Source organism: Belonocnema kinseyi, chromosome 5 (assembly GCF_010883055.1).
Source record: "Belonocnema kinseyi isolate 2016_QV_RU_SX_M_011 chromosome 5, B_treatae_v1, whole genome shotgun sequence".
NCBI classification, from domain to species: Eukaryota; Metazoa; Arthropoda; class Insecta; order Hymenoptera; family Cynipidae; genus Belonocnema; species Belonocnema kinseyi.
Window position 1 is genome coordinate 27,194,186 of NC_046661.1, and position 16,695 is coordinate 27,210,880.

The window sequence follows — 16,695 nt, forward strand, 5'->3', positions numbered from 1 at the left end:
GGGGTGTATTAAATGGTTGAGCAAGTAGAAGTCTCAGTAGAACGAGAGGGCGTTGATGAGTGAATTGAAAAGTGTAGGTTGAAGTAAGGGCATAGGGGTGATTACTTTTGTGTTATATAATATGTGATATGTGTACCTGAACACGTGTGAGTCTTAATTTTGTGTTAGAAGTCAATAAGAGTAAGCATACAAAATATTTACGCCTATGAATAGCACCTTTAATGTTAATCCTCTGACAGTCAATGAAAACCGCATCCCCTTTCCGCACTTACACGTTACACACTTTAACCATACTCATTATTACACTAATCGAGTATTCCCATTATACATACACTTTCACGTACCCAGTCATGCAAAATACACCAATCATCTTAAAATTTAACATACAGTGTGTTAATCGCTTTCTACAGCGCCATTGCAACAACATACTAACCCCCTGATCCTTCCACATAACAATATCGTCCAACATAGTCAATCATATCCACTAACTTCCTCTGTTCATACAAACACTTGCACCCAAACACACACACATTTACACACATGACCTTCCCCCTACTCACTCTACTACACCGTTACTTACCCCTTTCACATACGGTTGCTCTATCTGACTCATCCTCACACAAAACACGAACTATTTTCACACCCTTCACACAGAACAGATACACCCCTCTCTCAAACATACTCAAGGCACATGCGCACATGATTTCTCTTTTTCATACCTAATCAAACACAAATAACACTGCAGATGCGGACAAGTATATACTTGTAGGTTTCGGTCACTACAAACACGAGAATGACACACTACTACCTTCTGGAGCTTCTAATACCTGAACACTTGATTTTTGGGGGTTATGCCTATAACAAATTTTGATTAGCATCACATCAAGAATTATTCCTTAAAGTCACAGCGAATTTGATCGAAAAGCCTTTTATTCATATTTTGTGCGGGGTCCTTTGTACTGGGTCATTTGTACCTAAGTTATATATTAAATTTATCATGATAACAGCCTACATTTTTAAGCAATGATCCATATAGTCCAATAGACTATTTTTGACGGTAGTGTACGTGATACGAATAAATGCTATTGCTTGGTGAGCAAGAGAACACACCATATATGAGATGTGACGGTCGCTATCCAAATGAGTAGGTGGATAATCAAAAAATTGAGTTGGTGGTGTTTAGGGGTAGACAGGGTCATAAAATGCCGATTTAATTGAAAATAAAACTGTAACGAATATAGTATCCTAAGTAGAAGTAAAGAAACAAATGTGTGTGTCTCAGGACGTAAGTTAAATGTGAAACTTTGGTAGAATTTTTAATTGGAATGAATTCTTAGAATTCCTTAGATCCCATAAATTCCTTGCATTCCTTGAATTGTATGAATTCATTGAATTCATTAAATCTAATGAATTCGACGAATTTATTCAATTGCTCGATCGTGACCTGATGATTCTTATGGATTTATTCCTCGTGTAAAAATGCCGTGCCGCGACCTAGTACTGCGAGCGTTAGGGTAATTATTTCACAATAATTTTTAAAATGTTAGTTCACCTATCTCTTAGTCGGTGACATTTGACAAGAAAATGATTTTGCAGTATTAAAATTAAAATAAAAATCGGTTGAAAATTAGAACTCGTGCATTGGATTTGAAACTTTCCATTTTATTTGAATGGCGACAACTGAATAACACCATCAAAATGACCTCTCTAAGGAAGGTTTGACAAGATGGTCGTTCGACGCTGTAATAACAGGTACAAAATGCATGGGACTAATTTTTTTTTGAAATATCTTCCTAAGAACTTATTTTTCACCATAAGTGTATTAAGAAATGTTTTTGTTTTTTAAGGACGATTTAGTGAAATAATAAAATTGATAATTGTTTGTATTATCGATATTAGTATCAAATGAAATATAATAACTTTTTAATTTACTATTGAATTAAATGGTACTTGGAAAATAAAAACTAATTTCCCAGTAAACTTATAGTGTTAAATTATTTTCTACGTAAATATTAAAAAAAAAAAACTGAAATTTAGACCCATGAGTTTATTGCCAATTTTCATGCACCGGCATACAGTTGTATTATTTTAAAGGTTTTACTAAGTTTTCCTCATATAAATAACAGGGGGGTTTTTACGATGTCATTCGCCTCATTGGAATAAGGTGTTCGTGCCGAATCTGCTTGAAGAAGGTGATGGTTCGAAGTTTGCTTGAAAAAGATGTTGGTTATAAACCTGCTTGGAGACGGAGTTGGTTCGCAGCTTGTTCGAAAAAGACGTTCTTTCGGAGAAGTATTTTATTCTTGAAATTTTGTAGTGGTACGACTGAAGCAGGCGATCGAACTTTTTCAGAAGTAATGTTTCCATTTTTAATTTAAGCTTCTAATTAATATTACCTTTCACAATTGTTACATGTGTTCCTTCGTGGTGTGTGCATGTGCGTACAGAGTGCTGAGGGATAAATTCAATGAGTGTATGTGATTTTGGATAAAATAAAGGGTGTAAAAATGGAAGTAAGATAAAGAGAATTATCTTCAATAAATAATTGGGGATCAATAGTATCAAATAAGAGTATAAGTCAGGAAAATGGGAAAGTGAGGTTAGTTTTGAAAGTTGACAGTTTGATAGTAAAAGAGGGGCACTGCATATGGGAGGGTGTTGGAAGGGAGAAGAGTAGAAAGAGAGTGAACAGGAGAGGTAGATCAGAGGTAAATTTTAAAGAAAAGTTAATTCTAAAAGAAAAAAATGAAATCACACTCTCGAAGGGGCCATTTATAAAATACGTGATATATTTTTCAGGAACTTCTGACCCCCCCCCCCCCCCCCCCCCTACGTGATACTTTCTTCATTGGTCTTAACATAGAGAATGATACTTCGGCAGACCCCCACTCTCCCCTAAACGTATCACGTGTTTTGTGAATGACCCCTTACTATAGGAAATGAATACATTTGCTTCCTCGAAAATTGAAATTTTTCTTTTAATGTAGACAACTTAGATTAAAATAAATTTGTTGCAACACCCACCTTGAAATTTGGACTTTCCATGCTTCTAAATGTTGCTCAAAGTAACGCATTATATCCGAAGTTTCGTGAGAATAATATTCGCGCATGAGCACCTTAGAGATAAAGAACTTTTCGCACCTCAGAGTCCTTTATACAAGTCCGCAAACTGGCTCCGCGGAGACAGTGGTGTGATGACTCGCGTTTTGAAGTTTTTCGTAGTTCACATATGGGAGATGAACACGTGCGTTGTGATCGAAGATCAAAAGCTTCTGGCTCTTGTCACTTTTTTCACAGCAGCCTTTAGGCTGCAACTTTCTCGTACAGTTGTTGCAAAAAAATATCGCGCGATACATGTGCGCACAGGAAATGGCCTGCTCGTGTGATTTCATCATACGCCAAATAATTATATATCTCTTTTTTGTATCCGACGCCTAAAATGTTAATGTCTCGCAAAGTATTATCTATGGGCAGTGGGAAAAATCCATATGTAATGGATTTCGATGTACTTTCTTTTTTTTTTTTAGTAAGTTATAAATATGAAGTCACGAACACATCTTATGAATGGTGAATTTCACGTCGAATTTACAAAACAGAAAGAAACCTCTCACTGATTTTTAAAACTTCGCAATTAAAAAAAGCGTCTCATATGTTATAGTTTTATCAACAATTTTTTTTTCTCGAAGAGTTATCGCTTTTTGATTTCTTTTCTATTTTCTTTCTATTTGCATTTAGTTTCAAGTTTTTTGCGTTGGACGCTGTGTCGTGTGATTCGTAGCGGACCAAACTCACTGTTTATCGCATGCATGCTCGCGCTGATTTAACCCTGAAGTTGTGAAAAAGGAAATACAATATAGCTTTCTGTTGTACTTACCCTCATAGAGAATTGACATAAGGGAACCAAAGTCCTGTGTATTGACTTAACAAAAAACGATTCCGTTTAAGATATTCACCAGATCCTGCGTTCTCCTTGTTAGTTAGTCCATTCATCTTTCGTGGATTGTCTAACACGATACTTCTTGTCGAAGAGGTAGTGGCAAGTGGATATTTTGTCCCAGAGCCTGCTCAGTATCGGCCTCCTCGTGATATCGACGGGTATACACACTACTGTCTGATACTACTATTGTTTACAATATTTAATCTCAAGGCCGCCTTCGCGGCCACGGACTTGATGGTGAGATGGAGGGGCTCCAAACTTATTAGTGGCCCCAGAACCGTCGTGAGTGTCGACTTCGAGGCACCCGTGATGCCTCGAAGAATCAGTTCCTTGATCCTTTCCAGTCGATACTTCACAGTGGACAGTTCGACCCAGCTCCACCAGACTATCGCCTCATAGGTTAACCTGGGTCGCAAGATCGCTGTATAGATCCACATAAGAGTCTCCGGTTTCAAGCCCTAGCTTTTTCCTATGGCTCTCCAACAGAGCCATAGAGTCACTACTAGCTTCTTGTATTTTTTTTCAGATGCCCTTTCCATGACAGCTTTTTATTCAGAATGAATCCTAGATATTTAGCTCCTTTGATTTCCAGTTGTTGTCCTCCCAGTCTCAATATACTAGTGGTTCCCCATTTATACCTTCTGGTGAATACGACCGCATCCGTATTACTCGGATTGACCGATATTCCAGTTTTCTTGCACCACGAATCTACTATCCTCAGTGCTTGCTGCATTACTCCGAAGAGCGTATCCAGATTCTGGCAGCACACGATAACCAGTATATCGTCCGAATAGCCTATAACGTGGCCGCCCTGACTCGTGAGCAGATGAAGCTTTTCATCTACTACTACTAGATTTGATGACTTCCATGAAAACTCGAACTCTCTCTGTGAGTGATCTGAGAGGGTGAGTTTATCTGAGGCTTTCCACTTCTTGATTTCTCTAAAACTACCGGTACAGAGAGTGATGTCAATGACTTCCTCTCAGACAGAGTTACGAAACGCCGGCGTGTTCCCCGTGTTAAGGACATTTAAATTAGTGGTGATTAGGTATTCGATTAGATCATTACCTCTTAAGTAAATGTCCGTGCTGTCCCACAAAATATGGTGGAAGTTAGCATTGCACCCCAGCATGATAGGAATTTCCCTTATCTTGCAATATTCCTTATTTATAAAATACAATAATTCAGACTTTTACGTTGAAATCCACAAATCTTAATTATTCTCTATTCAAATTCAAACCTTTGTACCGCGAAGGTTATATGTTGATGCGTTTGTGCAATAATTCTATAGTACCTACTTCGTCCATTGCATGATCACTTCAATTACACACACTTCAATCAAACACTCTTCAATCACAGAAATTTCACGATAAATAAAATCATTATAAATATTTAAATTTTCTCTTATGTATATAACCTTTTATCCCTCTATGTAAATCAAATTCACATTGCATAGGTAAATAATGCAAAATGTCAACATAGGCGGCATGTAACCATTTTCGTACGAAAAAAAATTCTCATTTTCAATTACACTACTTTGGTCTCCTTATACCTATTCTTAATGTGTACCCTGTACAATTTTCGTAAAGCAAAATATGTGTCACTGAAACGAAATAACCTAGCTTGTTGAATGATATTATTGCTTTATCTGATATGTATCAAAGAAAATATTCCTGGAAAGAATCTATAACGAGAAAAAGTTATTGCATAAATAGACTATTATTCAAATAAGGAGGTTAACTAATGAAAAAACGTTCTTTAAGATATATATGATTTTAAGCAAAAGCAATACTAAATTGGATAAATTAGGTTGCGTGTGACTGGCAAAAGAAGTCCAGTACCTATAAATGCAAGTATTGATTTCAAAACCTATTTTGTAATTATGCACTGAGCTCCAAATTATATGAGTTTACAAGAAATTATCCAGAACCAATTTTTAAGTCCAATTTTGAAACACAATTTTAATCATTTAATTTGTTTACGTGCCTATCTCCTCCCATACAAAACATATATGTAACCGTTAGTTCTGCAGTAGCCGCCTTGAGTACTACCAGTTATTTCTAAATTTCCATTTGTGACTTGCACATAGTCAATAGAAGGATAGAATTAAATAAACTTAAATTGAATAGTAAATTAAGTAGAATAAGAATTTTATAGCAGAAAAACTTATGTTTTGCTGAAGTATCAAAGAAACATAATATCATCATCGTATTCTTAATCACTTTTGAGGATAATTTTTCTTTCAATTTTAATATCTTGCTAAGCATATGGGCCGCTACTTCGTCGATGCGGAATTGACTTCGATGATCGATGACAACCAAGACGACGCCTCTGAGCCTGAGGTACACTCCTTTCAAAAACATAATTCACTATTGTCGAATTTAGAGTGTTCAATTCTTTAGATGAATCAGGCTTGCTTCTTATATCTTCGAATCTATCATCATTGCATCTTTCAGTCACCAGATGATTTTTTGATAATTAAGATTCGGCATGTGATAGAAGTTATTTACTTCTTTAGAAGATTGTTCCAAAATGTGTAGTTGATTGAGTAATTACATTCAGGATTAAATGGCTCATTATTTTGTATAAAATTCAATGGACACCAGTAACTAAAGAAATATTATATTTGGCAGATTTTATACATCTCTTGTGCATTTCTTAGACTTTTTCAGGGCTTATTATTTTCACATTTTAATTTTTTACCTTCTTATTTAATTTCAGCATGCATTTTTAACATAGTGCAGTTATGTGGATGAATTTAGTATAAATGGATCAACTTTAGCTACTCCTAGAGAAAAAGCCAAGTACCGTAGAAACACATTCGAAACCTTGTAAGAAGTGCGTGGTACACGGAGATATAAAATATGAATATAATATCATGAGCCCTTTTCATGCGTTTCTAACAGATTTTTTCTTTTTATCCTAGCTAAAATTCCTGCATCTTAAAGACGGATATATCTTATACGGTTCCAAGAAATCTTTGCGATTTCAGTACGGGATTCTGATAACGAATGGCTTATGCCACGCCTACTGGCTACTTGTTGTTTCGAAAGTAAGATGAGCATAAAACCTTCTTTGCAACAATCCCATACTGAAATCACAAGAGTTTCTTGAACTCGTAGTCCGGCCACTTATATGTTTATTGTATGGCGATATAGCTTCAAAATAATTCGCTCGAGTAGTATTGTCACGCGCTTTATTCTTTGGCAGTATAAAGACTTGACGCTCTAAAACGATATGTGTTGATGCAAATATTGCACAATTATTGTACCATTTTTGCATGTTCAAAATAAGAACTTTAATAGAAATAGCTCAACTTGCAATTATACTTCGAGTTTGCTCTACGTGTAGAAAGACCTTAGATGCAACATCATAATTTTGGGGTGTCTAATATCATTCACATTTAAAGTAGCAATGAAACCACAACATAAGCCTTAAAACAAATTATTTTCGTTTTTGCTCGAACTATCAAACATATTTAAAATTATACTATAAAATTAAAATTTACTGGCGAAAAAGTCTTTAATTACCCACTAATTGGAGAGAAGTTCTTCATCGTTGTGTGTAGAATAACGACGAAACCGAAATGTTTTATTCAGATATTAGGATTTTAAACCAAAATCAGTAAATGTGACTTTTAATGTCGTAACTGGTGTCGCTGGGAAACATAATTTACACATCCATGTATACATATAATAAATTAAATTTGTTTAGTTCATGTCGCATTTAATGAATTTGTGAGCTTTCCTTGGTGAAATTGCTTTATGTTTAAATATATAATCATAACACTAAAAATAATGTATTTTTTAACAGATCGACGTCAGCATTTCTTCGAGCGCTTATGGAACAAGTTTTGAAGAAAAGATTGTTTTTCTTGACAATAAATTTACTGAGGTCTTGATGCGACTTTTGGAGAGGATTTGCGACATTGGTTGCGATAATAATAACGAGAAATTGCGCAACGTTTTGTGCCGGTAAGTTATAAAACTTTTTTTGTGTTAATAATATTATGGAAATGCTTTCATGATTAAAGCAGAGCAAAAGTTACCTGTAAAATCTTTATTTAATTTTTATTTTAAACTGCAAATTTCATGTGCAGATTGGACTTCAACCAGTTCTACGTGCAAAAAATAGCGCTACGTGAAGCAAGAAAGAGAAATCCTTTGAATGATGTATCCGGGTAATGAAATAACATAATTTTTTTGTTAACAGAAAGAAAACGTTTGGTTTTAACTTTTTAATTTAAAACCTCAACTTAAAAGAATAATAATAAAGCTGTAAAATGATTTGATGAAACAAATCAATCCTTTCTTCGACCGTTGATATTTATTGATATTTATTTACATATTTATTGACATAAAGAATTTGAAATCTACGATTTGAAATCAATAATAAAGCTCTCTATTTTTATAAAAGTTTTTATATTTCATTTAATTGACAAACATAACTAATTAAAAACTAGGCAATTGTGCCATCTTTTCATAATTCTGTCGAACAATAAGTCCTATTTTGTCACTTCGATGCTCACGATTGGATTATAATACTTTAATGGTATTGCCAAAAAGTTAAGAACATTAAAACGGAAGATTTTCGACAAAGATTTTTCTCGAATTAGCTACAATATTTTTTTCTTGAAGTCTAGCTTTGAATAGTTTTTTTAGCTTTTGTCCTAAAAAACCATAGACGATTTACCCCACGCAAAATTTGTGGGGCAGACTCATATAATTTGAAAATTCTTAGCGGAAAAATCTTTTTAATATTTTTTTTACTGAAATTCAAATTATTTTCATTATACATTCATACACATTTTTCTGTGTTATTGGATCTATTTAAAATTTAAATTTATAGTTTGGGACATAAAAATGATCGGGGTGAACTAGAATGGTTAAAATCTGTCCAAATTTGCCTTGCTCTGAGTAATTTAAAAAAATATATAATAAATATAAATGTGGTTAACTTTTTTTACATTTCTTTCAATTATTATTAAAGTGTAATTTAGTCTGTTCCTCAGTCACAAAGATGACGAATTTTATTTACGATTTTTATAAAGAATGTGTTATTTGTGAATAAACAAGCCAAGGACATTTAATACTTTCATAGACACGATTAGAACAGTTATATTTAAAAAATTTTTTGTATGAAAGGAAAATTGACTTGTTCTAGTTATTTTATATCCCACAAAATAGTAAGTCGAAGCGTTTAAATGATATGATTTTTTCTCGAGAGTCTGAATAGAAAATGAACTTTGCAATTTTCAAAATGCCATAATTATTTTCATGAGCACATCAGTGCCAGCAGGAAATCACTCTCCCATTCATGCTTAATTGAGTGTGGAATTAGGAAAAGGTCAATAAAAAGTAAGTTGAGAAACCGAATTTTAACTAATATAATAACAGTTTATTTGGACACCAATTATCGGAATTATCGTTGCAAGAGAATATTATTTATAGATTAAGCTTTAATTGCGTAACGAGAAGAATAAAGGGACATGGCGAATCTTAGTAAGAAAGAATTCAGCATCTCAGACATTACTATAGTATTATGTCCCGAAAGATATTTCTACACCTAATAATTTATTTATTCAAAGATATTTCCTCGTTTTAGAATGTATTTTAAAGAACTAAAAGATTGAGATGAGGATAACCACTAAATACAAGATAAATAAATATACAATGCAGGAGTTTAAAATTTATAATTTCACAAGTTGAATGGTTATTCATCAAACGAAATAGAAATGTGTGTAAAAGTCATGAATGAGAAATATGCAAGAGTTTAAATTTAATAGGTCAATTGTGGAAAAGAATCTTTTGAATGGCTCGTTTGGACATCCACGTTTTAGATCATAAATCACAGCTTACCTGCAACTAACTGAGGATTTAATTGGTTTTTGGTTCGTTGATAATTAATTTATTAGAATTTGCAGGCATTGATTGCAATACTCAGTTACACGATAGGCGCGATACAGAGATAATCTTGTTAGCTGGTGAACATTGATTTGATCTTACATCCGGGAAATAATAATGGTATTAAAAAGGAAAAACTTTTTTTGCGACTTCATCTAGATAATTTTATTGAAGATGTTATATGAATTTCCAGAATCGAATCGATTCCCTCATCAGATAGCATATTTAAAGTGTAAGTATTATTATTTGTGTTGTATAAAATAAGTAAAAAACTGAATGAAAATAGTGTAATGAGAAGTAAATTACAATATCTTCAACATAGCGCAGACCTAACAAAATACTATATATCAATAACTTTGATATAAATGCTCTGCCGTACAAATTAAACAGATGCACAAGTCCAAGCTGCTGTATTTTTTGCTACTTGTTTAATTATCTGGCTCCTCCCATCTCAATTGCTATATGGGGTCCAACTTAATAAATAATATCGTGCTATGTACGTGGGAGATTGTCCTCTAGACCGGGATTGAATTTTGACGGGGGAAATCATTGTCGTATAGAATAAAGGAAGAAAGACGTAGGATGAGTTAAAAGTAGCGTCAGTTTTGTCAGTTATGTCCTTCTATACCGGTTTTATCCCTATGTTTGGTGTATGCCAGCGTAAAAATATGCTTATCTCACGTCGGTTATCTAATACGCGTGATTATATGTGTGCTTTGCAGTTTTATTCCTTTAATACTGTGGAATAGAGGTATATCGTCTATTACAATTTTTCTGATCACAAAGTAGTGTTTTTATTTTGTTGAGGAAAGGCAGTACTGTGAAATACAAGGATTATACATTAACCTTTCTTTGTGAATACTCTACGTCAACAGTTTGATATATGAAAGAGATGACCGTGAACTTCTACTTCTGTCCATCTGGAGGTGGTCGTTCTGGCTTCGGACGCGTCGGCTGCTTGAGTTGTATCTATACTGGACTCCTTGCTTCTAGATCAGTGGTCGGCACGCTCTTAGTCAGAGCAGTACCTGCAAGCTTGACAAGACCATGCCTTTCCTCTGGGGTCCTCTGTTAGAAAATGGGAACGTGATCTAAACCTTCTTTTCAATAAACTATATCATATTCTAAAAGTGGCATGCTCCATCTAACCCTCTGCTTGCAAACGCTACCACATCATTCTCATAGTTTATTGTTTGAGTTATTATGGTTCCTAAGCCTGCATTACTGGCCTCCGTTTCAAATTGGACTGAAATTTGGAAATAAGGACATGAAAAAATTGGTACTTTCGTGAGTAAGTGTTTAATTGTCGTAAATGCCTACCTTCCGTTTCCAAATACCATTCCCAGTGAAACTCTCGGGAATCCGGGTATTGTGCAAGAGTCCAGTGCACACGAATTCCGCTCATGGCCAGGATTTTAACTGCAAGCTTTCGGGCCCTCTATTTTTTCTTCCTGAATTCCGCTCGCCGTACCATTAAGGTGGCCGCATACGAACTCCGCTCATTTAAATTTAAGTGGTCCTCGACTACTTTGCTATACTATAAATAATTACGCATCTTAACCATTTTTCCAAGCTCAGACTCTATTTTCTTAGCATACTTAACTAAAAAGGCATTTTCAATGACTCTTTGTTTTGATACTTTATTAATGGATAATAACAGTTAATTATTTGAATAATTTTTGTGCACTGACACTTTATACCTGAAAGCCTCACGGTCGGTACAAAAAAAATAGTTCTGCGGAAAAAACTGCATAAAATTCATGTGCTGCCTTGCTAGAAATTTTGTTTGCAAAAATGCACAAAAAATAAAATTATTTTTAAAGGAATTCACCAATTAATTAACCCTTTTTTAAACAACAAGGAACCTCACTTTTGAAGTTTTTTACCAGCATATAGTAATAGATTCAACGCCATACATGTCATTTCAAATGACATATTTGCGATTTTCTTAATATTTATCATGCTAGGTTAAACAAAATACAAATTTTCGATTGCAAATAAAAATTGAACAATTAAGAATGTTTTGGTCATAGTCACTGATATTCACAGATTCAAACTCTAGAAGACACAAATTTTGTAACTTGAAATTATAAAAACTCAACTTTAAATTAAAACACTCAAAGTGGAATACTTTTAAATTCTAAACTTTTTAAATTAAAGCTTAAAACATTTTTACTTCAAAAGCTCAATAATGTACGCGTATAAAATGGAAGCTCTTAACACTTTTCAGTTGATAAATTAGTAATTAAAAGCCGTTAAACTGTTACATACTTTTAAAATTTAAGTCTTTCTTGAACAAAAGTGGCGTCACCCCGGCGCCTCGACGAATATTTGCGTATTATTATAATTCTAAAAATTTTTCCGTTAATTAAATTTTTGTCATGTGATACCCAATTTTTATGGACACTCTTCAATGATAATTAAACATTGTTTAATGCTAAAACTGAATAAATTGAAAATTATATCTAAGAGTTATTTACCAATTAGAATGCCAAAAAAGTTAATTCAAAAGACATTTTTATAAAAGCTAACAACTGCCATGTTAATCATATTATTAACTATTTACGCTTCTCATGTATAAAAATATTGTTTGAATAATTATCTGAACTGGGGCATCATCGTATGTTGAAATTTCGTGAGTTTCTAAAAATCAGTGTTTTCGGATCAATACAGTTATAGAACGAAGGAAAAAGAGCGAAGAGGGAGAAATAGTAGTTAGTCATTGTCACCACTTTCTGTATAGATTATAGTGTATGTTAGCATGCCTTATATAAATAAAGTGATGCTTTATAGTTTAAATTTATCAAGAAAATATAAATGAACTTTTGGTTCAACGCATTAATAATAATTAGCACTTCGCAGAAATAAATGAATTATAATTAAATAATTATAGAAACATACAGTTTTGAATATTTGAAGAATTGAAAAAAATTTAATATCAGGCTCACTTGAAATTTTCAAATAATATATTTTTATTTTAATATTTTAATTATTATCTATAGTTTTAGGTAATCAATTAAAACCAAAGTTCATATTTCTGAAGAGAGAAATGCAGATATAAAATTTTAGGAAATATTGAAGAATATATTGAGTCATCGAAGTACATTAGCCGTCCAATAAGACGACGAATGCGGGATTTTCACCGTCTAGCAAGACTACGGCGTGACGGGACCCACTATTCTGCGCTGAGAGCATGTACGGTGTAGAACGAACTTATGTGTTAAGTGAAACATTAGATCGCATGCGTTGCAGAGAAGAAAGTGGAGGGGATAGAGGTACGGCCTCCGCCGTCCTTTCGTTGAGCGATCGCCCGTCGTTATGTTGAGTGGGTCGTCTTGTCGGAGGTCGCCTTGTTGGATGGCTAGTGTATCGTGTATTTGGGTTTTTATTTTTATACAAAATTATCTTTGAAAATATTTTTCTGTACAAAATGCAAAAAAGAAAATGTACCCGTCATTACCAGACATAAATATTATTGTTTATTTTTTGCAAAAATTTCAGAATTTGCATTTCTCTCCTAATGCACCGTCGGAATATAGAGAAAAAAAAGTATGTTGTTCTTGGCGTCATTAATACAATGAAATTAGTTTGATCAGCTTTAATTCACTATAAAAAATGTTCAAATTTTTAACTTTCTAGCGATCAAAATGCTCATATTACAGTTTCTTGTATTTTACAATATTCTTCTAGATAATTGTTGACAGCATTTTAAACAGCTTTTTTCAATATGAAGTGCGAACTATGAAGTTCAATATGAACTCACTCCCCGCAGCGCCCCAAATATGACCCAAACATAAAAAACAACATTTTAAAAAAAATTTTTAATTTATCTGCTATTTCATCAGAGATTGTACTTTACCATGAAGGCAGAAGAATCTACACAATATCGATCAAGTTAAAAATCTTCAATAACAGGAAATGCTTAACGTCTTAATAAGACTAGATGGAAAATAATGGAGTGAAGATGGAGTAGGATCTTCTTTTCAAGAAATAATTTTAATTTTAATTTAAACAACATTTTTACGTGTAATTACTATTGAGCAATTTCCTTCGTCTTTTTCATATAGATAATGACTAGTGGAGAATTTGAATATTTATCGTGACTTTTTAAACAATTATTAATTATTTAAACAAGTGTAAATTATTTAAGCAATTATTTATTCGCAAAAATGTAAAAAATAATCGTATTTTCTGATTTCAATGGAATATTTTGCCATTTTTTGGCGTAGTAAATTTGTTTAAAGACATGATTGAATTGTTTAAACAATTTATAGTTTATTTTCAAATTTTCTAAAAATTGAGCCAGAGATGTCCATTTTTTTACATTGGTATCCTACGCTACTTTTTGTTGAATAATTACATAATTTCGATACATATCTTCTAATGTTTAACAAATTTCTATTTGTTCAGACAATTTTTATTTGCTCAAGCAGTTATTTTTCGATTACTAGAAAAGTTAAATAAAATAGAACACACCCTACCGAAAGAAATCTTTGAGTTTTCTTTAGCGAAATAGCTTGACCCATTTGAGTCTATAAATAAAGTTGATTTGAAACAAAATAGTCTCGGAGATAGTTTGAGATATTTGGGTCCTTTTCAAGATCCTTTTAGCGGTCGTTTTAAGAGTGGTGCGACGGTAATATAATGTTCCTTTTGTATTCGTCACGTACTGGGCGGGCAGAGTTATTTATAGTAATTCGTCGTGGCTAATCCGCTCTCCCTTTTCAAATTTCTCTTCAAATTATTAACACTTTTTTTTAATTGATGAATTTTCTCATTATACTTATTTATAATTATAACTTATATACTGATATACAATTTTCTAGTTGAATTCAAAAATGTTGTCTTTTTTGGCGTATCTCATTCCATTTACGAGAAACGTTCTAATAATTCCAATTTTAAGAATTAAAAAAAAAGTTAGATATCTGAAGTATTGAAACCCATAGATTCCGAATTATTATGTTTTAGGCTGTTAACTATGAAATTTAAAAAAATCTACTTCTAAATTTTGATCCGAAAACTTAACAAAACACCCTTGAGTGTCGGCTACTCTATTGAGATAGCCTCTCTGCTCGTTATTTATGATCGTATTCTTATTTCAATTTCGGAAAGGATATTTTAAAGCCTTCAGACCATTTAAACGAGCTTTCTGGACCTTTAAAAATATCTACCTGAGTGCCTGCGGAGAATTTCTTTGAGATTCTTTGACCTAAAGAATTTTTGGTATATACTCAAAGATTCTTTTCGGTAGGGCATAATTATTTTTCTGATTGCATAGTGTATAAAGACTATACGTACGATTTTTCAATTGTGTAAACAATTATTTTTACAACAATATTTTTTAAATACTATCTAATCATTTGTATTATATCTACTCTTTTTTCGAATTAAAGATATTCTAAAACAAATAAATCTTTTCTATACTTTATAGTTCTGTTTCACTTTCATAGCTCTGTTACTGATTTACTGTAAAATAACATATATTCCATTTAGTTATTATTCATAATGGAATCCCTAAAACAATCATTCGTAGTAAGTAATACAATTTTAAATTATGAATATTTAACAGATTTTAATCTATTCTCATGTACGAAAGATGGATGTTCAATAGTCCTATCATGAACTTTAAGCTTCTGGGGCGCTAGTTGTAGTTTTACTTTCCTAATAGTTGTAAGGTTTTAACTGATTACGAATATTAGACGGCCTATTTTTCGATATTTGCTTATGTTCTTTTGATTTTGATTATATAGAAGTTGCAAAATTTTCCCCTAAATACATTGAGAGCCGATTTAGAAGCTTATGGCAAAAGTGCCAGATCGTGGATGAAATTTACCCCCACCATACCTACCGTTTGGGAGCCGCAAAACAGAAGGTGCATGATTACCACTGTGAGTTCGTATGTAAGCCGAAAATGCACGATTCGACTTCGGTGTTCTGCTGTACGATGATTGCCGATCTGAAGGCTTCGGAAGACTTCGGTGGTCTTCTATTTATATCTCGGTCCCCATTTGAAAGAAATTGAAGAAATTGGCGATTTGGATTTTTTGCGTGATTCTTAATTTCATGCATGCGTCGATTTTCAGGTTATGTTTTCCAGGTGTACATAATATGGATATTAAATAAATTAAATAGAAATAAATAGTTAAATAAATAGTTAAATAAATTTTAATAGAAATAGTTAAACTTTCAACTAAAACAATTAGTTTTCTGCAACAAAAAAATTTTTAATCAAATGCATAACTGAACAAAAAAAATTTTTAAATTGTTTTCAACATAATAGTAAAATTTTAAACCAAAAAATTACATTTTCATCCAAAAAGCTAAATTGTATACTAAAAAAAGGAATTTCTAATAAAATACATGAACCTTGCACAAAAGAAATTTATTTTCCATGAAGACTAATTTTCCGAACAAAAAATTAATATTTAATCATAGTTAAATTTTCGACAACAAAGATTAATTTTCTACCAAGAAAGAAGAGTATTCAATAAAATACAAAACATTTTAACTAAAAAGATCACTTTTCATTTAAACATAGAATATTTAAATTTGTGGTTAAAAAAAAAATAATTTTTAATCAAAAAGAAAATAAATTTTGTACAAAATAGTTACATTTTCAGAAAAAAAATTTATCCAACTAATTGTAATCATCAACCAAAAAAAAATATGAGAAAAAAAACGTTAAAATTCTTTAAAATCGCTTGAAATTATTGAAATTAATTGAAAATTCGTTGGAATGTTCTAAAAATATCTTGAAAATTTTTGAATCCTTTAAAACCGCTTAAAATTTTTGAAAGCTCTTGAAAATTCCTTACAAGTTTAAAAATACCTTAAAAGTTTTCAAATCCTTTAAAA

At 32.4% G+C, this 16,695-nt stretch overlaps 1 protein-coding gene and 1 long non-coding RNA gene across 10 annotated transcripts in view; one reads left to right on the forward strand and one right to left on the reverse strand.

Moving 5' to 3' along the window:
- Window positions 1-8,226, forward strand: part of LOC117172729 (gamma-tubulin complex component 2) — a 60,410-nt gene extending 52,184 nt beyond the window's left edge. For 7 of the 9 annotated variants that reach the window (XM_033360891.1, XM_033360892.1, XM_033360895.1 and 4 more), the window contains 3 exons: window positions 6,202-6,279; window positions 7,751-7,911; window positions 8,037-8,226. In XM_033360891.1, the coding sequence (XP_033216782.1) occupies window positions 6,202-6,279; window positions 7,751-7,911; window positions 8,037-8,121 (324 nt within the window). In that variant the 3' untranslated portion in view covers window positions 8,122-8,226. The remainder of the gene's footprint in view (window positions 1-6,201; window positions 6,280-7,750; window positions 7,912-8,036) is intronic. The other 2 variants (XM_033360893.1, XM_033360894.1) reach the window with 2 other exon arrangements.
- Window positions 8,227-10,441: 2,215 nt separating this feature from the next.
- The window catches only part of LOC117173109, a 30,311-nt gene continuing 24,057 nt past the window's right edge, over window positions 10,442-16,695 (reverse strand). The window contains exons 3-4 of the long non-coding RNA XR_004467109.1: window positions 11,161-11,377; window positions 10,442-11,086 (exon numbers count right to left, since the gene is read on the reverse strand). This is a non-coding gene — a long non-coding RNA (uncharacterized LOC117173109). The remainder of the gene's footprint in view (window positions 11,087-11,160; window positions 11,378-16,695) is intronic.